At 56.4% G+C, this 21,986-nt stretch overlaps 2 protein-coding genes across 3 annotated transcripts; one reads left to right on the forward strand and one right to left on the reverse strand.

Annotated features, from left to right (window-relative positions):
* Positions 1–397: 397 nt before the first annotated feature.
* On the reverse strand, positions 398–13,160 carry LCN2 (lipocalin 2). 2 transcript variants are annotated; one of them, XM_066256087.1, is made up of 8 exons: positions 13,026–13,160; positions 4,052–4,222; positions 3,398–3,534; positions 2,127–2,206; positions 1,832–1,951; positions 1,488–1,589; positions 700–729; positions 398–541 (listed from the first exon to the last, which is right to left on the reverse strand). In XM_066256087.1, the coding sequence occupies exons 2-7, from the start codon at positions 4,184–4,186 to the stop codon at positions 707–709; spliced, it is 597 nt and encodes a 198-aa protein (XP_066112184.1). In that variant the 5' UTR covers positions 4,187–4,222; positions 13,026–13,160; the 3' UTR covers positions 398–541; positions 700–706. The 2 variants fall into 2 exon arrangements, with proteins under 2 accessions (XP_066112184.1, XP_066112185.1); XM_066256088.1 differs by lacking the exon at positions 13,026–13,160 and having other exon boundaries at positions 398–530; positions 4,052–4,277.
* Positions 13,161–14,305: 1,145 nt separating this feature from the next.
* Positions 14,306–19,802, forward strand: PTGES2 (prostaglandin E synthase 2). The gene is made up of 7 exons (XM_066256090.1): positions 14,306–14,627; positions 15,824–16,021; positions 16,964–17,022; positions 17,364–17,513; positions 17,774–17,974; positions 18,069–18,186; positions 19,264–19,802. Exons 1-7 carry the CDS (start codon positions 14,358–14,360, stop codon positions 19,384–19,386), a joined length of 1,119 nt encoding a protein of 372 aa, XP_066112187.1. The 5' UTR covers positions 14,306–14,357; the 3' UTR covers positions 19,387–19,802.
* Positions 19,803–21,986: the final 2,184 nt, after the last annotated feature.

A 21,986-nucleotide genomic window follows, 5' to 3' on the forward strand; every position in this document is an offset into this window, starting at 1 on the left:
GGGAGTCTGTGTCTCTCTGAGGGTCGGTTGTCTTCCCCGTGTGTTGGGAGTCCACGTGTTTCTTCCCTGGTCTCTGGGCTCACACACAGAGTAAAGTCCTGTGAGCCCAGGAGTGATTTCACATCTGGGAGAAAAATAGCATGCCTGTGTTTTTCTTTGGGTGTCCTGTGCTTACAGGGACAAATGTGTTTAGATTGTTGGCACGTCCAACCACCACTGGCCTGGGTGGACCCAGGATTGGGAGCTAGGAAGTGTTCGGTCAAAGATGGACTCAAAGTTTCTGTGGCCTCCATCCCTCATTGAGGACCTCAGGGGGGTCTGGGCGTGACACCAAGAGCCCACCCTTTGCCCTTCCCCCTCCCAGGTGGCCCAGGGGGCAAGGAGCGCAGACTGGGGGTCTAGAGACATGTTTATTTAGCAGTCAGGGAGCGACTCCATCAGCAGGGTGGCCTTGGAAGCAGCTGGTGGGCTGAACTGTGAGAAGGGTTTCCCAGCTCTCTCATTGCTCTCTGACTCCTTGGTGGGGGCAGCTGGGCAGCACCTTGGACAGAAGCCAATATGAGGGCAATGGGGAAGGAGAGAGACAGGGGGCATCTGAGAGGGACAGGGGGGGGGGTCATGATGGCTGCAGTCCCGGGTAGGAGAGCAGCAGGCTGCTGCACTTTGGCTCCTAATAGCCCCCTCCCCAGCCATACTCACCACACGCTCACTGGTCATCGATGCACTTGTCTGTGGGGGAGGAAGACGGTCCATCACAATGGGCAGGGGTGTGTGTGTGACCCCTGACCACGAGGCCCCCTGCAGTGCCCCTGGGGTGCCCCGACCCCAGCCTGGCCCACCAGCAGCAGATCTAGGGGTTTCCTTCAGGTATGAGGGAACAGAGGGGCAGATGATGGGGGGAGGGGGTCTAGAGAAAGGCTTGAGAAGACCTGGGGTCACCTGTTCTCCAGAGGAGGCAAAGGAACCCCAGCCACCTGCCTGTTAACCTGGTGAGCACTGGCAGCCCCTCAGCCTGGGAGAGGCTGGTGGCTCTTTGAGTGGCTTGGCTGCAGCCCCTGCCCAGGTCAGTCTGCCTGATGACAAAGACTTCCCAAGTCAGTGGTGAGCAATCCCCAGGGAGAGGGAGGAGGTGGCCCAGAACAGCAGAACCTGAGGGATAGGGGAAGTGGCCCAGGACAGAGGGGCCTGGAAGTGTGAGGAGGAAGTGGCCCTGGGCAGTGAGACTGGGGAAACTCAGATCTGGGTCTAAAATTCTCACCTGCATAGGCCCAAGCTATCTATTAAGGAAAAGCACTTGGGACCCAGGTCTCTGGGGCCCCACAGACCCTTGGGGTGGGGCACAGTCTTTCTGAGCCTAGTGTGGCTTCCAAGGGGTTCCAGTGACTAGAGCCGGATACCGAGTGCCTCCTCTCCCCTTTCCCTGGTGGGGCAGCGTCAGGCCTGGACAGTCCCCTTGTCCTTTGCTCCTCTCCCCAACTGGCCATTACCGATTGGAACAGGGAAGAGGATGTGGTCCTCGGTGAGGCCCAGGGATTTGGTGAAGCGGATGAAGTTCTCCTTCAGTTCAGGGGTCAGTTCCTTGGTCCTCCCTGTGGCCAAGATGGCCAGTAAGTGGCCAGCAGACACTCCATAAATATTGTTGAATGGATGAATTAGCCTCAGACCCCTTCTTCACGGAGGGTCGGCAGAAAACCCTCTACCCTTGGCCTCCCGGGAGCCCTGGACAGAGATGGCACTGGAGGGGATGTTAGGGCTAGGCCCCGCCCCGGGCCCCGCCCCTCCCTCAAATATGACTGGGAGCCGGGTCCTCTTGGGGCGGGTGAAGACCCACCATAGAGGGTGATCTTGAAGTTCTCCTGCTTTTGGGAAACCGCCTTAAAGAACACTATGGCGAACTGGTTGTAGTCGGTGGCCGCCACTCGCACGGTGTAGCTCTTCAGTTTAGGGTAAGCTGAGGAGTGAAAGGCGAGGGGTCAGTCCTGGCTGGTTGGACAGACCAACTCCTTGCTCCGCCCCTCCCCGCACAGGACAGCATCTGTGTGGAGGTGCAGGGAGGTCTGTTCCCCCTCTGGGAGGACCCTGTGCCTGGGACCCCAACCCCAGGGCCCGTATCACTCAGGACTCACACTTAATGTTGCCCAGGCTAAGCTCGCCTGGCTGGGAAGTTGGGACAAAAGTTCTGACAAAGTAGTCACAGTGCTGGTCCCTGTGGGAGCAAGAGAGATGTGGGGGTGAAGGGGAGATACACAGGCATGGGTCCCCTGGGCTGGACGAGGTGGGGCCAGGGCTCTAGTGGGAGGGACCAAAATTCTGATGCCCAAGGTCCGGCCCCACCCCCCACCACAGCAGGAGGTCTGCGTCTTTCCCTGGGAGCCTCCCCCGGCTGTCCCTGCCAGGGCTACCCTGGGCTGCCTGACACCACTCAGACCGGCCCTCCAGCACCACTCCTTCGCTCTTCAGGGCTGTCTCCCCTCGCTGGCCTTCCCTGTACACTGTCCTCCCACCCTGGGCATTTGTCCCTTCCTCTTGTCTTGCTCTTTCCCTCTCTGTAACCTCTCCTGGGGAATTGACCTTCCAAGGTTCCAGTGTGCTCCATATACCCAGGACTCCCGTAGCTCCTGGGCCAACGCTGACCTCTCACCGTGTCTGTGGCACCACAGAGCTGATCTCCCCAAACCTGTCCTTTTTTTTTTTTTTTTCAAACCTGTCCTTCTTTAGCCCTTACTGTACAAATGCTCCAGCCCCGACCCCCCAGGTGTGGAACCAGAGACCCACAGGAGCTAGGTGAGCCCTGGCACCCACCATTCCTCTCCCCACTGCAGCCCGAGGGGCCCTGCACTCCCCACCTGTTCCCTTGGGTGCCAGAGCCTGAGGCCCCTGAAATTGTGGCTCCCACCTCTCCCTGTCCTGCTGCCCATGAGCTTGTGCCCAGGGCAGCCGCGCAATGGCTTGTGGCTGCCTGAAGAAGCAGCTCTCTCTTACTTGGAGTCCGCCAGCCCCTGCTGTGAGCCCCCTGCACCTGCTTCTGAGGCGGGTTGGCTCATTCGAGGCTCAGCCCAGAGACCATGTCCCTGGAAGCCCTCAGTGAAGTCCTGGGTGGGTTCCAGGCTGAGTCCAGCAATCCTCCTCCCACTCTAGGACCCCCTGCTCCCTCCGTCTTGTTTCCTGAGGACCGTCTGTGTCCATCCCTACTACTGTCTGCATGTCTATGCAGAAGTGACTGATAAATTCCAATGAATGGGAGGAGGAACAAATACATGACTCCAGTCCTGAGTGGGAGGACGAATGACTACATGTCAGCTTTGGGCATCCCTTGTCCATGACATCAGTCTGCCTCTCAGGACCCCCCAGGCAGGCCCAGGTCTCCCACGCTCCCCCAAGTGCTGGCGGCTCTCACCTGAGCAGGATGGAGGTGACATTGTAGCTGTGGTCTTCTTTCAGCTCATAGTTGGTGGCATACATCTTAAACTGGCCTTGTTCTTCTTTTGAAAATGCATTCCCTGCGAGGCCCACGACGTACCACTTCCCCTGGAACTGCAGGGGGCTGGTGATAGGCACAGGGGGACCCAGGGGCACCTAGTGCTTTGCCCTTGCATACACCTCTGGGCGGTCTGGCCCAGAACCCAGAGCCCCTCTGCCAGGGCCACAGGGCTCCTGACTGGGTGCTCAGGCCGGGCCCGGGCCCACACTGACAAAGCCAGCAGGAACTGGAGGCCTGGAGGGAGCCCTGAGTCTGGCAGGGATGGAGTGACCGTTGGCCAGTGGCCAGCTGGTCCCCCTGAGCCCAGTTTCCTCATTGTACGGAGGGACTGAAGCTGTTCCCACTTTGCGTGGACTACGGACATGATGAGAGAGTGTGAACCTGGCAGGTCAGCAAGGCTGGAGTGGGGATGGGCACATGGGTCATGGCTGCCACCAGGGGACCCACGGGCAGGCTGAGTTGAAGCCCGGGCTCATCCTATCCTAACACGCTCCCTAAGACTCTACCTGCCCTTCCTTCTGCTCCCACTTCCTGGGGTCCTCCCCACAGCTGCCCCTCCAGGCCCCTTACCTGGTCATCTTGGAAGTTTGGCTGCAGCGGGACCCTAAACAGAGGTGGTGCTGGGATCAGGTTTATGGAGTCCTGGGCCTGGGTCTGCAGAGCACCCAGCAGGGTGAGGCCCAGCCACAGGAGACCTAGGGGCATGATTTCAGGGCTAAGGTTGCTGGGCAGCTGCTAGGCCTGGCAGGCAGTGAAGGAAGAGGAGGTGAGTGAGGAGGCTGGCCTGGGGACCCTATTTATCATCCACCTGTTGGCCAGCTCACCCCGGGTTGGGATGATTTGTCCTTTACCAAATTCCGGAAGCGTTTGGTAACTGTCGGTAACTTCTGCTGAAACATTTATTAAGATTTCTGCCCTTTTCCCCCATGGTCAGGATTGTGCAAGACAGAGGGGTAGGAAGTCCAGGGAAGGCTGAAGGGGCCTTGCCCAGAGTCAACACCTCTCTGCAGGGCCAAGGGCTCCCTGCGCACACTCTTGGTGCCCCTTCCTGCCACTCCCGGCAGCCCTGTTTGCGTTCAGCGGTCCTGATCTGCATGAGATGTCATCTCTGACCCCCAGGGTCCCCAGCTCCAGGGTGAGTAGTGCAGTGACACCCCCTCCCTGGCACCCAAAGAATACAGAGAATGCCTCACGCAAACAGATCATGTCCTGTTTCCTGGTTCTCAGAGGGACAGGGACGGGTGGGGCAGCTGAAAATGGACACTGCTGACAAGGAAGGACATTCTGTGCTTGCCGAGTTCTCGAAAGCCAGCTCCTGGCCCTCCCAGGGACCCTGCACTGACCGTGGCACAGAGTGAGAACCCTCCTCAGAGGCCGACCTGGAAGGCCTCCCTCCTCGAGTTGCCCGTCCCCTCCTCCAGGCCTCGTTTGTAGGAGTGGACCTGGACCGAAGCCGACCTTAACACCAGGCCCCTCTGTGGGCCCAGTGGACAAAGAACCCCAAGCTGGGCGTCCAGCCACAGTGGTGACTGTCCAATAAACGTGGAGGCTGCAGTCCTGGTGGGGATACAATGAGGGGTGTGCACCAGCGCTGGGTGGGGGCGCTGCGGCCTGAAGGCTGGCTCTCCACCCTACTGCCCTGGACACCAGGTGCTTTGGCTCCCAGGGAATGCAAAGACTTGGCCTCATCCTTGAGAGGTCACTGAGACCATCTACCATCCACCAGCTCACCCCGGGGTGGAATGATTTGTCCTTTACCAAATTCAGGAAGGGTGTGGTAACTGTCAGCAACTTCTGCTGAAACATTTGGTAAGATGTTCCAGGGCCAGGGTCCCTGGAAGTGTGCCTGCCATGGTTGATCCCAGCTTTGTCCTGGAGAGCAGTTTCCTCACTGCGAGCCTGGCTGTCTCTGGGAGGCAGCGATGGCTCCTAGCCCCTGGGCACTGTCTCCCGGATGTCACCATGAGGGTGGAGGCTGTCTGTACACCTGACCTGAAGCTGAACTGAGGATCCACTGACCTCAGGAAACTGACAGGGACCTCACTGGCTCTACCCACCCACTGCTTGGAAACCAGCAGCTCCTCCTGGGCTCTGGGCTCGAGGGAAGGGGCTTTGGACGAGGTTCTGAGCTAGTGGGTAGGATGCAGCCTTGGCCATCCTGAGGCAGAGAGGCCCCCTTAGGCCCTGTGCTGCCTGTCTGGGTGGTGAAAGGACAGGAAGTGGAGATGAGCCAAGCGTCCATGATGTTGCCACCAAAGCCCATACGTCCTCTAGGTGTCCGTGGCCAGCCCCCACCGCTCTCATCCCCACTATCAGGCCCAGGGGCTCCGCCCCTGCTACTCTCTTTGACCTTAAAAGGTATCTTTGAGCCTTTTGGTGACTGTTGGATGTGGGGGAGACTGAGAGTGGCGCCCTAAAGAATTTTAACTAGGGTAGGGGCAGTGCCCTGGATCACCAAGGAGTCGCTTGGTAGAATATTCTAGATTCTTAAAGTCAGGGAGTAGAGTGGCCAATGCTCCCTGGTATGAATTGGGGTGGGGGGTAGGATGGGGTCTGCAGCATGAGAAAACCAGGCGCAGGTGCAGCAGGAGAGGTAGCCCAGCTGCAGGTCGCGTGTTGGAATCCTGGCGCCTCCAGGTGCCTGCTAGTCTCTGCCCACCCTTCGCCACCACCGCGCCCCCTCTGCCCCGCAGCCTCTCCAGGCCACGCCCACACAGCCCCAGTGGCGCACACCCGGGGAGTCTCCACATGGCGTCATCTCTGAGTTTCTGACCAAACCTATGCAGGACCCACACTCTCTGTGCTGGCTCCAGACCTGTCCAGACCCGCTGGCCTCATCTCTGTCCCCATCCTCATCTCTGTGTGCTCTTGGCCTTGGCTGACACCTGGGGCAGGCCATCCCGTCATTCTTCCTCACCCGGCTGCCTCTGGCCTTGTCTCCTGGCTCTGACCCAGAGGCTGGGCTGGTTCAGGAACTGAGGGAGGGGATGAATGGAGGGGAGGAGGCCTGTCCAATGATTGGAGTGTCAGCGGTGTGCAGCGCGCCAGCCGTATGGCAGGGATGTTGTTGGAGAAAGGTCAACAGGAGGAGGTGACCACCCGTGGAACTCCAGCTGGACCCAAGCCATTGGAGGCTCCTCACTCAGTCCCCGTCCTTGATGGCAGGTTCTGCCCATCGTCCCCACGATGGGGCGTTTTTAAGGAGGTAGCCTTGAGAGAGCACTGTGTTGTGAGGCCGCCTGGACTGAACACGTGGCTGACTGAAGCCCACTCTGTGAATGTTAGCGTTCTGGCAGGTGGTGTGATCTACTCATCTTCCCGTGCCCAAGGTGAGCCTCGGGAGTGCCCTCGCTTATGAACGCTGCCACTTATCCATCCGGAGTGGCCTGCTTCTTTCTTTGGTCTCTCCGTGGCTTCCATGTACAGGGACCAATTTGCGAACCAACAGCAGTCCAAGGACAGTCCTGGCTGTGGCTGGTGTGGGGGTCAGGCAAAGCTGTGGCCAACCCCAGCCATTCAGAGGTGGGTGCTGGGCTGGTGCAGCTGAAAGGCAGGGGACCAGCTGAGGGAGGTCCTGCATTCTGCCTTAGAGCCGCTGGGGTCCGCAGGGTCAGCGTGAGGAGCTGTGTCCGCCCTCCTCAGAGTCCAGCAGGGCTTGGGAGGTTGGATCAGCTCAGCGCGCGCGCGTGCGCACGCACCCCCTCCCACACACACACACAGCTCAGACAGGCTGTCAGCACTGGGAGGGCCGGTTGAGGGGCGCGGTGCAAACTCCAGTGTGAACTTAGGCTGACTCCAAGGGCTCCCGGGCAGACAGGACCCTGGAGGCCCTACCCTTCACCCACCCCCTTTCCACTGGCCCTGGGCACCGACCTGGCCAACGAGGGGACTCTCAGTTTCACCTAGCCCAGAGCTGGGCAATACCTGGACCCCGGGGCTCTCAGAATGGTCTGCACTATACATGTGGCACCGTGTGGGTCACACCAGGAACTTGCCCACCTCCCCTTGGTCCTTCTCTTGGTTTCCACTGTGACCCCTGGGTTGGTCCTACAGGTCCCATCCCTTTTGCAATGACAGGAAGTTAAACACTATCTGTATGCGGTTTCTCTGTGGCAAGAAATCAGGAGAGTTACAGCCAAGTAGCTGAGTTGGTTGGAACATCATCGTCCTGAGGCACCAAGGTTGCAGGTTTGGTCCCCAGTCAGGGCACATGTAGGATTCAAACAATGGGTACATGAATGGATGGAGCAACAAATCAATGTTTCTTGGCCCTGGCCGGTTGGCTCAGTGGTAAAGCGTAGGCCTGGCGTGCAGAAGTCCCGGGTTCAATTCCCGGCCAGGGCACACAGGAGAAGCGCCCATCTGCTTCTCCACCCCTCCCCTTCTCCTTCCTCTCTGTCTCTCTCTTCCCCTCCCGCAGCCGAGGCTCCATTGGAGCAAAGATGGCCCGGGCGCTGGGGATGGCTCCTTGGCCTCTGCCCCCAGGCGCTAGAGTGGCTCTGGTCGCAACAGAGCGACACCCTGGAGGGGCAGCGCATTGCCCCCTGGTGGGCAGAGCGTTGCCCCCTGGAGGGCGGGCCGGGTGGATCCCGGTCAGGCACATGCGGGAGTCTGTCTGACTGTCTCTCCGCGTTTCCAGCTTCAGAAAAATACAAAAAAAAAAAAGTTTCTCTCTCTCTCTCTCCCTCCCGCCCCCTTCCTCTCTATCTGAAAGCAAAAATTTTTTTTTTTTTTTCATTTTTCATTTTTCTGAAGCTGGAAACGGGGAGAGACAGTCAGACTCCCGCATGCGCCCGACCGGGATCCACCCGGCACGCCCACCAGGGGCGATGCTCTGCCCACCAGGGGGCGATGCTTTGCCCATCCTGGGCGTCGCCATGTTGCGACCAGAGCCACTCTAGCGCCTGAGGCAGAGGCCACAGAGCCATCCCCAGCGCCCGGGCCATCTTTGCTCCAATGGAGCCTTGGCTGCGGGAGGGGAAGAGAGAGACAGAGAGGAAAGCGCGGCGGAGGGGTGGAGAAGCAAATGGGCGCTTCTCCTGTGTGCCCTGGCCGGGAATCGAACCCGGGTCCTCCGCACGCTAGGCTGACGCTCTACCGCTGAGCCAACTGGCCAGGGCGCAAAAAATTTTTAAAAGCCAGGAGAAATCTGGCTGCTTCAGACCCTGCTGTGGACCAAAAATGGCAAAAAGCCATTATAGATTCAAGGCTTAGCAAAAGGCCAAGTTCTCCCCCCTCCATCTCCATATTTGGCTTTGATGCTGAGTATTTGTACTCACTCCATTTGCTTCCTTGGGTTGCTGGAAGCAATGCAATATACATGCCCTTCCTCTGACTCTTTGTTTCAGATGTTGGTAGATTTCACTAATGCATCCTGTTTTATGCCTTGGGAGAGTTCCTGTCTTAGCCTTGGATGTGCAACTTTGTATCAGGGTCCTTGTTTTGCATATGTCTATATAATAAAGCGAACTGGGGCTATGAGGCACTCAGATACTGCCAGGCAGTTGGAAGAGTCCTCCCAGTCCCATCATTCTTGTTTTGACAAGTGTGTTTCCTTAATTCCGCACCATTATTAGGAGCTGCGCTGGTCCGCGGCAAGACCCCCCTCACACCCCTGCACTGTGTCTGGCAGGTGGCTCCCCCTCCCCACATGCCCAAGTGGCAAGGCTGCCAGGGGTCACACTGGTCTGTTCTCCCACACAGGGACCCAGACCCCACATCTGGTCTAATTCCCCCAGGAAGGCAGCCAAGTGTTCTCCATGCTAATTGCCTCTCAGGAATCCAGTCTAACCCCCTGGACTGGTTTCGGGAAGCTTATGAGCAGTGTTTAGCCCAGCCAACAGCAATATTGCAGCAGGTGACTATGCTGCTTCGAGACTGGGCTATGCAGAGAAGCTTTTAAGATGCCCCAGGTGGCCTGTCATAGCAGCAGAACTCTTGGGTGTCCACAGATGGGCCCACCTTGGCCACTGCAGGTCCAAACACCCAGGAGGCGGAAGACCTCCTCTAGGGCCTTGGCTCGAGTCTTGTTTCCAGAAGCAGCTTCCTAGCTCCCATGACCCATCTGTCATGCCTGGGCTCACCAGGGCTCACTTGAGCATTTCTTGATTCCTGGACTTTCCACCTGGTGGGGACCCTGTTTATGGAAAAGCTCTTAAAGGTAGTCCCCCATTCCTCCTGCTATGCACCCACTGGACTCGTCCCTCTCGTGGGATCCACTGGGCAGGGGGCAATAGGCCGTACCACATGAGGTCTGGGTCCAGGGCAGTCTCCTTGTTCTGGTGCTGGGGTGCCTGGCCCAGGAATGCCTCTTAGATGCATACTACTCCCTTTCTTTTCTTTTTTCAAGATTTTATTTATTGATTTTACAGAGAGAGAGGAGAGAGAGAGAGGAGGGTGTAGTGAGAAGCATCAATTCATATTAATAGTTGCTTCACTGCTGTTTCTTATTAACGTGGACGCAAAGCAAATGTCAGAGGCAGATGAAAGAAAGCAGAGGACTGAAACTCATAGGGCGGAATCAGCCTCGAACATCATTCACTCGGAGTATTTATTGGTTAACATACAGTGGAAGTGCACCAGTCTAACTATGTTATTTTTCTTTTTTAAACAGCAACTGTAATCTTTAAATCATGCACTTCTCCATTTCTCCCAGAACACTAGGTGAAGGACAGGACAAATGCTTTATGTAGTCCTAATCATAAACAAGACATCTGTATCTTGTGGTGTGCCTCCAAGACTCCTGTGTCTGTGTGCAGAACAACACAGGCCAATGTCTTATTTTTCAGGCTCCCTCAGCTTCTCACGCCCTCCAATAACTCCTGCACCGAATTTATGTCAGTGCACAATTAAAATTCCTTTACTTCACTTTAGTTGTTCATTGATTGCTTGTCTTATATGCTTTGGTCAGGCAAGCCCAGGGTTTCCAACCCACGACCTCAGCATATTACAACTTCTGGATTCAAGAAGTAAAAGAGCCTGACCAGGCCGTGGCGCAGTGGATAGAGTGTTGTACTGGGATGCCGAGGACCCAGGTTCGAGACCCCGAGGTCGCCAGCTTGAGTGCGGGCTCATCTGGTTTGAGCAAAAAGCTCACCAGCTTGGACCCAAGGTCCCTGGCTCAAGCGAGGGGTTACTCGGTCTGCTGAAGGCCCGCGGTCAAGGCGCATATGAGAAAGAAATCAATGAACAACTAAGGTGTTGCAATGCGCAATGAAAAACTAATGATTGATGCTTCTCATCTCTCCGTTCCTGTCTGTCTGTCCCTGTCTATCCCTCTCTCTGACTCTCTCTCTGTCTCTGTAAAAAAAAAAAAAAAAAAAGTAAAAGAAAGTCAGTGGCTTTATAACATAACAGAAATTGACAAGTTATTAACAAATCTTTTCACAAAAAGAACACCAGTCATGCAATATAGACTGCATATATTCAAAGTGCAAAATTAGACAAGTTCTTAAATAGCAACTTTTAAGTTTCAGATTTATAGAAAAATTGTGAAAACAGTTTGCAGAGTTCCCATATGCCCTGTATCCAGTTTCATTATTAACACCTTGTTTGTATAATACAAGTTACAATTTATAAAACACTATTGATATATTCTTATTTTTGAGAGAGAGGGAGAGTGAGAACCATCAACTCATAGTTGTTTTCATGTTAGTTGTACTGATTGCTTCTTTTTTTTTTTTTTTAGAGACAGAGAGTCAGAAAGAGATAGATGGGAACAGACAGACAGGAACAGAGAGATGAGAAGCATCAATCATTAGTGTTTCATTGCGACACCTTAGTTGTTCATTGATTGCTTTCTCATTTGTGCCTTGACCATGGGGCTACAGCAGACCAAGTAACCCCTTGCTCAAGCCAGCGACCTTGGGTCCAAGCTGGTGAGCTTTGCTCAAACCAGATGAGCCCACGCTCAAGCTGGCGACCTCGGGGTCTCAAACCTGGGTCCTCCACATCCCAGTCCGATGCTCTATCCACTGTGCCACTGCCTGGTCAGGCTGTACTGATTGCTTCTTGTAAGTGCCTTGAGGGGGGGTGAGCCAGTGTCTCCTTGCTCAAGCTAGCGACCTTTGGGCTCAAGCTGGCAAAGTATTTCTGGTCAGCTCTTTATCCACTGCACCACCATGGTCAGGTTATTGATACATTATTATTATTTATTCATTTTAGAGCTGAGAGACAAAAGGTGGTGAGGAGCAGGAAGCATTAACTCCCATATGTGCCTTGGGAAGCCAGGGTTTCGAACTGGCGACCTCAGTGTTCCAGGTTGGCGCTTTATCCACTGCGCCACCACAGGTCTGATGCATTATTAACTAAAGTCCATACTTTATTCAGATTTCCTTGGTTTGTACGTGTCCTTTTCCTGTTCCAGGATCCCATCCAGAACACCATGTTACTTAGTTGTCATGTCTCCTTTTTCTTGGCTGTGACAGTTGCTCAGACTTTTCTTGGTTTTGACGACCTTGATAGTTTTTTTAAATATTTTTTTAACTTATTAATTTCAGAGAGAGAGAAAGAGATTGGCCTGTTGCACCTATCTATGCATTCTCTAGTTGATTACTGAATAAGACCTGTCAGGGGATTGAACCCTTAACCTTGGCCTTGGGGACAATGCTCCAACTGAGCTACCTGGCCAGGGCTGACCTTGACAGTTTTGCAGAGTACTACTCAGGTATTTTGTAGAATGTCCACCTATTAGGATTTGTTGGGTGTTTTTCTAATGGTTACCTAGAGTTATTATGGGTTTTAGGAGGAAAGCCACAGAGGTAAAATGCCATTTGCACTACATTGTATCAAGGCAAATACTATTCACATGGCTGATCTCAGTCACCTGGCTGAGGGCTGCTGTCAGGTGTCTCCACTGTAAGTGACTCTTCTCCCCCCTTTGCAGCCTGTTCTTCTGGGAAGGAAGTCATTCTGCACAGCCCAAACTTACAGAGTGGGAGTTTTGCTCCATGGAGCTAGACAGATGGATATCTATGTAATTTGGAATTCTTCTTCATGGGAGATTTCTGTCCTCCCCATTTATTTATTAATTCAATCATTTATTTGGGCTTATTGATGTTTATTTTCTACTTTGGGTTATAATCCTGGTGGTTTCTTTTGACATACCTGTACTCCTTTCATTGTGGTTTTTGAGCAATTTGGTAAGTTTTGACATGTATCATGTATAAATGTCCGCAAAACCACGACTATAACCAAGACAGTGAACATAGTCATCACCTTCAAGATTCCTCATGCGCAAGTGTACATGAGGCGGTTTCAGCTTCCCCATTTGTAAAACGGGGGTCGGCGGCCCACAGTTCCCGAATGCTGCGGTCTCCGGGGACTCACTCTCAGGTGTTCGCCCTGAACCCCGAGACGGCGCCTGCAGCTGCAATCCACCCAGGGGAAGGGGATGGGAGGGCTCCGCGGCCCCTCGCAAACCCCTATTCCGGCCCCGATTCCCTTTCCCAGGGAGGTGTCCCTGAGAAAGCACAAGTCACTCCAGCACTCCCCGAGTCACTTGCTCCGCCGAAGCCGTCGTCCTCGCTTTTTGCGCCCGCCTTACCGACACTGCGGGCTCCAGCTCCGCAAGGCCCGTGCAACGATGGAACGCGGCGATCCCCGTGCGCACACCGAGATCCAGGTGGAAGCTGGAGGCCGCGGATGGACGGTGAAGTCGGAAAAGTGGAACCGCTCGGCGAAAGGTAGCTGGCAGACTCGAGCCGTCAGGCCCAAGACCCGCCCCGCCACCATGGCTCCGCCCCCGCTCGCACCCAGGCCCCGCCCTCACGGCCCGAGCTCCACCCCCATTCAAGAGTTTATTACCGGCCGACTGTGGAGCCTATCCCGAGAGCAGAACTCTAGGCCCGCCCCTCCATTAGGCTCCACCCTTCCTGCCCCACGATCTGCCTCTCCTTCAGATCTCCGCCCCGCCTGAGCCCCGCCCATCTCCCGGCCGCTGGGCCGGGGCTGCCCCAGGGCTGCCCGCCGAGAAGCCTAGATGGTGGAGGCTGGGGCCTCAGCTAGGGCGAACCAGCTCGGAAGAGGGCCGAGCGACTGGGACCCCTACTCTGCCCCATCGTGCCTCTGGAAGCTTGCGGGTGGGAGAGCCGACGCCTCCGCGTGGGCGAAATCTCAGACACGTGGTTTCTTAAGGTCCCCAATGTATGGGGAAGCTTTTATGGTTCAGGTCATAGGAGTAATAGTGCAGAGGTGCGGGAGGGCAAAAAAAAAAATCCTGACTATGTCGCACCTCCTACTGTGAGTCGTATATGGCGGCTTCCGCGGCTCACAAGGACACGAAGCCCTGACTCCCTGGCACTACGAAGAATTCGGTTTCTTTCCATTAGATGCATGAGGTAGAAATTACTAACTACAGCCCTAGCTAGGTAGCTTAGAGCGTTGCCAATACACCACGGTTGCAGGTTCGATGAATGCATAAGTAAGTTCGATGAATGAACAAGTTGTTATTTTTCTCTTTCTTCCTCTAAGATCAGTTTTTAAAAAAAGGAAGACAGAACTTACTAACGTTGGGGACGGACGACGTTAGGGCTCATAGACCACACCGGGAGCTATGTGGCCCAGCCGAGGCTAGCGCCCGGGTAATTCCCTACATTCGGCCCCGGTCACCACCGAGATCCGTTACATCTACATGGTCACAAACCAGGGCATTGAACGACTCCCAGACACCCCAGGGTTTGTTTTTCGGCTCTGCGCTGTGTATGAAAGCTAGGCGCCGGGCACGGACGCCTCATCCCGCGAGAGCCGTCCCTCCCCGTTCGGCGTCCCTGTCACTCCGGCAACCTGCGGGGCGCCGTAGACCCGGCTCTTTAAGGAAAGTGACTGAACCCTGCCGTCTTGGTTTGGCGCGCCCGCCCGCGGCGCCGGCAGAGCGAACATGGCTCAGGCTGCCCGGGCGCTGTGGCCGGGCGGGCGGGCTCTGGCCTGGAGGCTGAGCGGTAACCCCGCGCCCCGAGTTCCCCTGCAAAGCCGAGCTGGCTTCACGGGGGCGGCAGGAGGCCCCGGTCCCACTGCCATCACCCGTAAGGTGAGCCGGCGGCTCCTGGGGACGGCGGCTCTGGCCCTGGGGGGCGCCGTGGGGCTGTACTACACCGCGCAGTGGCACCTGCGCGCCCAGGACCTCCGCGCCGAGCGCCCAGCGGCGGAGGTAAGCCTGGGCTGGACCAAACGCTGCGCGGGTAAGGTCGCTGGTCAGCGCCGAACTTCGGAACTAATGGGAAGCGGCGGGGTCAGGAATCGCCCCCGCAGTCTTCTCATGACCTTGGGCGAGTGACTTGGTTTTGTGTCCCAGCCCTCAGCGTCCTCGTCTTTGAAGTGGGGCCGCTATTGATGCCTGCTAAGTAGAATTGTTATCCGTTTTAAAGTCATTTTTCTAACTTGTTTAAAGTCCTTTGAATGGGTAGGTTTTGAGATCACAGGAAAGAGAAAGAAAGCCTCTTTCACAGTTTAGCCCTTTCTAAAATAGTTTGTCGCCCCTCCTCCCATCGTTATTATTGGCATTTTTTATGGAACTTCTGACCCTTAGACTCCAGGTCCCAAGACAGGGAAGGACATGGAAGTGTCCCCTGAGCCAGCTGGGGGCCCAGCTGCCCTTGCTGTACTTTGTACACAGCCAGCACAGTCTTTCTTTGTATGCTGTGGCCCCGCCATCCACCCACCGGTTCTTTTTCATAGACCCGGAGTAACAGGCGTGAGTGGGAGGCGTGTCGAATTCTCGTGTATCTCCCTGCTCACCTCAGTGGGTCCAGCCTCAGTTTCCCTCTGAACAGTGAGGGCAGCGGAATGCAGCTGTGACTTTCAAACATGAATATGCAGCAAGCTCACCTGGGGCTTACCTGCTGAACATGCAGGATCCGGGCCCTAGGCCCTGAAACAACCCTTCCCCTTTGGAAATCTGAGGTCGACTTCACCCTGGCCAACACTGGGTGTAGCCCACCTCTGCCCCCTCACCCAGAGGTCCCTCAGTTGGGGGAGTGGGGATATATACTCTGAGTTAAAACAGTTGCTCTGCATCTGGGAGGGCACACCTGAAGGTGTCTGGTGTCTCCTTGGGACAGGAGGAAGGCAGGTGTCATTCCGGTATAGGACAGAGATCGAAAGATTTCTTCTACACAGACCAGACTTCCTGTCTGGGGAGCAGTCTGGACGGGGTTGAGCCTGGGCTGTCCACTACACGAGCTCGCTCCCCCCCTTCCCATCCCCTTTCTCCCTCCTACCTCCCTGCCCCATTCTTCCTGATGTTCTAGGGGTTACCTTAGAAGATTCCCCTGGGAAACACATTTGCTTGGGGGCAGGCCTGGGGACCAGGTCTCAGAAGCTCCCTGCCCTCTGTTCTCCACCCAGCTCTCCCTGTCCGACCGGCTGCAGCTGACTCTGTACCAGTACAAAACATGTCCCTTCTGCAGTAAGGTCCGTGCCTTCCTCGACTTCCACGCCCTGCCCTACCAGGTGGTGGAGGTGAACCCTGTGCGAAGGGGCGAGATCAAGTTCTCCTCCTACAGGAAGGTGCCCATCCTGCTGGCCCAGGAAGGAGAGAGCTTGGTGAGCTTTGGGAGCCCCCCACCATGTGCTGGCTTATCTTGGATTGCCCTGGAGTACCCCCGTGTCAGGCCCTACTCTGCAGCCCTGGAAGGAACCTGGGCCCTTGGCCTCAGCTGAGATTATTGGGGGAAAGTAGGTGCTATCGAGTACATGCTCAGTAAATGGAGGCTGCCATTTCCCCCCACCAACACCAAACACCAGCCTGGTCTAAGGGGTGCGGAGCACTGCAGAGCTTAATACAGGGGTCCCCAAACATTTTACACAGGGGGCCAGTTCACTGTTCCTCAGACCATTGGAGGGCTACCACATACAGTGCTCCTCTCACTGCCCACCAATGAAAGAGGTGCCCCTTCCAGAAGTGTGGCGGGGGGGGGGCGAATAAATGACCTCAGGGGGCCTCATGTGGCCCGCGGACCGTATTTGGGGATACCTGGTTAATGAACAGTGTGGGTTCTGAAATCAGGGTAGACTGGGTTCAAAGGTGGCTCTGCCCCTCACAGACTGTATTACTTGGGGCCAGTCACTTAGCCTCTCTGGGCGTGCTTCTTCATCAGTCAACAGAGGAGCGTACTCTCCGGGTGATAAGAGAATGCCTGGCCCGGTGCTTGGCTCCTAATATGTAGCCCCTGGAGTCCACCTGCTCCTCAGTGCCCTGGAGGCCAGGCAGGTGGAGCAGGCAGGGCCCAGACCCTTGGTTCTCCGCACACCCTCCTCCTCATTACCCACACGTGGGTCTCCCTTGTGACAGGCTGCCCTGAGTGTGGGAACTGTGTCCTGGGGGAAAGGGAGAGCTCAGTGGGCAGTGGGTATAAGGTCAGCCCGAGGGCTGAACCAACAGTGCTTGAGTTCCACCTGACTGGTCTCCACAGCGTGCCTGGGCACTGGTGTCCTTTAGAGCCCCCACCCTTACCCACGATTCTAAACTGACCTCTCCCCCTCTAGCAACAACTGAATGACTCCTCCGTCATCATCAGCGCCCTCAAGACCTATCTGGTGTCGGGGTAAGGAGCCCCTTGGGGCCCCAGGCAGGCTGCATTTTCTGCCTTCTGTCTCCAGGGAGGCCTCACCTGAGTCCTGGATGGGAGCAGGGTGGGGCTGCTGCTCCCTCTTCCTCTCCTCCGCATGTCTCCTTCTGTCAAGGAAGTGCCCCTGCTGTCTGCCCCAAATCCTTCTTGCTGCAGGACCTCCTGTGTCACCCACAGGAGGGGGGAAAACTTTTGTGGGCCAGTCCTGGCTTTACCCCAGGGCTGGGTTAGGCTGGGGTGGATGTTCACCTTAAGGAGGCGAGGGTTCGGTCTCCCGGAGGAAGGAAGTGGGGTGAGACTCTGGATGTGTCCTGAAGGCAGCCCCTGGAAGTCATCATCACCTACTATCCACCCATGAAGGCCATGAACGACCAGGGCAAGGAAGTGACCGAATTCTGCAACAAGTACTGGCTCATGCTAGACGAGAAGGAGGCCCAGCGAATGTATGGCGGGAAGGAGGCTAGGACGTGAGTAGGGCTGGGGCTTCCCGAGGGAGGTTGCAAGAGGGGGATGTCTTCCCCAGAGGAGACCAGGTTGGGTGAGACGCTGTGAGGGAGGAGCAGCAAGGGAGGCACAGCCCGGGCAGTTTCCATGAGGACCTGCTGCTCGGGCCTCCGTGTCACATCCTTACACTGGGAAGTCTAGCCCGTGGGTCTGCCCCCCTGCCTCCCAGGTTCTGGCTTAGGAAGTCCACTGGGCCCACCCTCTGTCCCCTGCTTGCCCGCAGGGAGGAGATGAAGTGGCGGCAGTGGGCAGACGACTGGCTGGTGCACCTGATCTCCCCCAACGTGTACCGCACGCCTGCCGAGGCCCTGGCCTCCTTCGACTACATTGTCCGGGAGGGCAAGTTCGGGGCCGTGGAGGGCGCCGTGGCCAAGTACCTGGGCGCGGCTGCCATGTATCTCATCAGCAAGCGGCTCAAGAGCAGGTGATGGTGCACGCGTGTGCCTCACGGCCTTCCCGCGGGCCTCACCTGGGCCAGGGAGGCGTTCCCCTGATGGGCTTCCCCTGTCCCTGCCCAGGCACCACCTCCAGGATGACGTACGTGAGGACCTGTATGACGCTGCCAACAAGTGGGTGGCAGCCGTGGGCAAACACCGGCCCTTCATGGGGGGCCAGAAGCCAAACCTGGCTGATCTGGTGAGTGTGGTGGGGGCGGGGGCATTCCAGGGGGAGGAACCCGCTGGGGAAGCCTAGGTGGGGAGAGCCCAGATGGACGCACTACCTGCATCTCCCAGCTGCCCCAGCTCAGCGGCACCTGGCGCCATCTGTTGCCTGGAGCTTAAGGAAAATCAACTACAAGGAACTGTCTTGGTTTCCATAACTGACAATTTTTTTTTTTTCTTTTTCATTTTTCTGAAGCTGGAAACAGGGAGAGACAGTCAGACAGACTCCCGCATGCGCCTGACCAGGATCCACCCGGCACGCCCACCTTGGGCAACGCTCTGCCCACCAGGGGGCGATGCTCTGCCCATCCTGGGCGTCGCCATGTTGCGACCAGAGCCACTCTAGCGCCTGAGGCAGAGGCCACAGAGCCATCCCCAGCGCCCGGGCCATCTTTGCTCCAATGGAGCCTTGGCTGCGGGAAGGGAAGAGAGAGACAGAGAGGAAAGCGCGGTGGAGGGGTGGAGAAGCAAATGGGCGCTTCTCCTGTGTGCCCTGGCCGGGAATCGAACCCGGGTCCTCCGCACGCTAGGCCAACGCTCTACCGCTGAGCCAACCGGCCAGGACCATAACTGACAAATTTAATGGAGGGATTGGCTTCAGGCCTGGCTGGATCAAGGGGCCCAAGTGGGATTACCAGGGCTCAGGACACCCTGTTGCGTCTTAACTCCTTGGAGTTGGCCTTAGCCGAGGCCAGCCTTTGTCCCGTGTCCCAGCCTCCCCCAGCAAAGGTCCTGGCTCCCATGTCCGTGGTGAAGCATTCCTGTATCCAGGATGAACACATTGATCGGCAGGCCCAGGTCCCTAGGTAGTGGGGGAGGTCTAAGGATCTGAGAGTGTAGGGGGGGAGGCATTTTCCCACAGGCAGCTCTGCCGGAGGGGTTACCCCAAAAGGGTGCGTGAGTGTGGGGCAGGCAAAACCTGCAGTCATTTCTCATGCAGCAGGCAAAGCCCCATGTGCAAAATTAGCTCTCAGAGCAGGGAGGTGACGGGCCCCAGGACACAGCAGGCAGATAACGGGGCAGATCTGGATGTCCCCTGTCCCTACCGCAGGCGGTGTATGGTGTGCTGCGAGTGATGGAGGGCCTGGAGTCCTTCGACGACCTGATGCGTCACACCCACATCCAGCCCTGGTACCTGCGGGTGGAGAAGGCCATCGCTGAGGCCCCCCAGTGAACTGAGCGTCCTGTCGGGAGGAACTGGAAGACTAGATGGCGCCGCTGCCTGGGACCAGGGCCCCTGAGCCAGCACTCGGCGATGCGGTGCAGGGGTGACAGGGCCATTCTTCCTCTTGTCCACCCATCTGTGCAGCATTCTGTTTCCAACACTGGACATATGCTGGGGCCTTGGGATGCTGGGGACACAGCCCCCCTGAGGGGCAACGAGAGGCTACGTCCTCCTCCCTGCCTTGCGCTCTCCGGGGCTGCCCTGTCTAAGCCTGTGGGTGGGAATTGGGTTGGGCCTCCGCCCTGGACAAAGGAAGTAGGAACACCCTGGGTTAGGGAAAGCCCCGTTCTTGGCCTCTCATGGTTCCTGCTCTTCCCAGGTATCCCTGGGACTTTGTCGTGTTTGAAATAAAGAAAGGTTGCTGACCCTTTGTGGTGCTGCCGTGAGGTCTGTAACTGCTGGTGGGGGCAGCTTCGGATGGGGCCACGCACAGCCCTGTTTGTCCAGTGTTAACTAGGTGTCGGGCCCGGGGTGAAAGGCTTAGCATGTCACATAATGCCCGGGACGCCAGCAGGGAGGCTTAGAGATGCCGCAGTGTGGTCTCTGAGGGACTGCCTCTAGACTCTGGGTGGTGGTGCCTCTCAGCCTCAGTTTCCTCATCTGTCAAGTGGGCATAACAGCAGTCGACACCTCAGGGGCGAGTGGTGAGGGTTAGATGACAGGATGCAGGTCAAGTGCATAGAAGGATGCTGGCCCAGCAGGGGCTGGATTTGTTCCCATCCTGCTCTAGAGACCAGGACAGCAAGGTCTAGGGAGCCCCATGCCTCCCAGGGTCCCCCTGGCAGTGACTGGCCACCCCAGAGCTTTTATTTCAGGCCAGGACTTAACAGGGGTGTGCACTGGGAAGAGGTCTATAGAGAAGCCTGTTGAGAGTGGGGGGCTCTGTGATACCTTACTTGGTACCTTTCCAGCTGCTCAGGGAAGTGGCCTCACCTCTCCTGTCTCAGGCCCTAAGGGAGCATCTGATAATGCCTGGCTTAGGACAAGGTGTCCACCTTCTCCCGTGACGTTGTGGCCAGGGCAGGGTCTCACTGCCACCATTCTGCCCTATGCGCCCAGCCCTTCCCGCTCCTGCTCAGCCCAGCCACTGTATCTCTGAGCCTTGGCACCCCCTGGAGGCCCAGTCTGACTAGGAGGCTCTGGGTGAGGGCTGGGTTGCTGCTACCAGCTGGTTCCCCTCGCCGTTTTCATATATCACAGAGCTGCTTATGATGCTGAGTATTTGCACCCACTTCACTTGCTTGCTTAAGTTGCTGGCAGCAATTTACATGCCCTTCCTCTTACTCTTTGTTTGTTCAGATGTTAGTTCATTTCACTTATGGTTGGGGGATTCCTGTTTTTGCCTCAGATGTGTAACTTTGTATCAAGGACTTCCTTGATTTGCATATGGCTATATCATAAAGCAAACCGGGGCTGTGGGGCACTGGGATATTGCCATCAATATTGAGGAGGCCTCCTAATCCCATCCTTTTCTTAATGGGTCTGTTTTCTTAATTCCGCACTGTTCTTACTCAAGACCCAGAATTACCAGCCACGCTGGTCCACGGCAACAGAGCCCTGACTCCTCACTGGGGCTTTTTCCCTGGGGCTGCTGCAGGTACGGGGGAGCATGCCTGTGTCATCCATACCCTTTTCTGCTGAATGGTCACCTTGATGAGAAGTCCAAGGACTGTGCTAGCTAGACCCCATCTCTACCTGGGGCTGGAGACAGGCTAGTCAACCCAAGGCCACCATGTGGCATCTACTGAGCCCTGTTTCTTTCACCGAGTGTCCTGCAACCACCCCCACAAGAGGTGACAATCCTGCCTCGATTTTCTTAAGTATCCTTTGGCCTGGCTCGCTGGGCCTGTTTTCCCATAACCATTGGAGGGCGGTAGAGACTGCAAAGCCATGTAAGGGATGGAAACAAGGGCTGGTGCTGCCCCCTGTGGCCAACCCCGGGATTGCACCTTTTCTGGGCCATCTTCATTATCCAGGGACTCTGTGTCCAAAAGTAAAAAGAGTTTTTAGCATGCAAGGATCTGAAGATAGGTGGGTAAGAAAAGCCGCACCTCCCAGAGGAAAGGGCCTGAAGTCAGGAACCCAAGCTCCATCTTAGTCATGCTCAGGTTCCCTATGGCCTTGATGGTAACAGAAGACCTGAGGTCGGAAACCTGCCTCTGCTCACTGTGTTTTGGGGCAAGCGCCATCCTTGTCCACCCTCGGAGAAGCCCTCGGAGGTCAGTTACCCTCCATGGGGTTGGTGCCATCAGAGTCGATGCACCAGTAGTCAACAAGGGAGGGCAGTTTCTATGCGGCCAGTGGGTGTACTGTCTGTTTTCAGAACACACTTCCTGCTCTGTGCACAACCAGGTTCCCAGAGCTCACGGTCAGGGGCTTCAGGAAGGAAGAAGGCAGGAGAGGGGTGGGAATGGGAGATCCCTCCTCCCCGGAGACAGGAGGGCTCCGGGGACGGTGAGCCACAGCCTAGGCTTCCAACATTGGGAGGGTTCTGGTTCACTTGTGTTTGTTAGATTGTTAATTTTTTTAATTTTGCCTTGATTGTGCAA

Source organism: Saccopteryx bilineata, chromosome 2, assembly GCF_036850765.1.
Source record: "Saccopteryx bilineata isolate mSacBil1 chromosome 2, mSacBil1_pri_phased_curated, whole genome shotgun sequence".
NCBI lineage: Eukaryota > Metazoa > Chordata > Mammalia > Chiroptera > Emballonuridae > Saccopteryx > Saccopteryx bilineata.

Excerpts from the sequence above, each read along its gene's own strand:
- LCN2 (XM_066256087.1), bottom strand. The coding sequence starts at position 4,186 with ATGCCCCTAGGTCTCCTGTGGCTGGGCCTCACCCTGCTGGGTGCTCTG. Across the intron at positions 2,207-3,397 it reads GTCACCTCCATCCTGCTCAG|GGACCAGCACTGTGACTACT; the intron begins GTGAGAGCCGCC and ends TTGCTCCCACAG. Across the intron at positions 1,590-1,831 it reads CTTCAAGATCACCCTCTATG|GGAGGACCAAGGAACTGACC; the intron begins GTGGGTCTTCAC and ends TCTTGGCCACAG.
- PTGES2 (XM_066256090.1), top strand. The coding sequence starts at position 14,358 with ATGGCTCAGGCTGCCCGGGCGCTGTGGCCGGGCGGGCGGGCTCTGGCC. Across the intron at positions 17,975-18,068 it reads AGCAAGCGGCTCAAGAGCAG|GCACCACCTCCAGGATGACG; the intron begins GTGATGGTGCAC and ends GTCCCTGCCCAG. Across the intron at positions 18,187-19,263 it reads AGCCAAACCTGGCTGATCTG|GCGGTGTATGGTGTGCTGCG; the intron begins GTGAGTGTGGTG and ends TCCCTACCGCAG.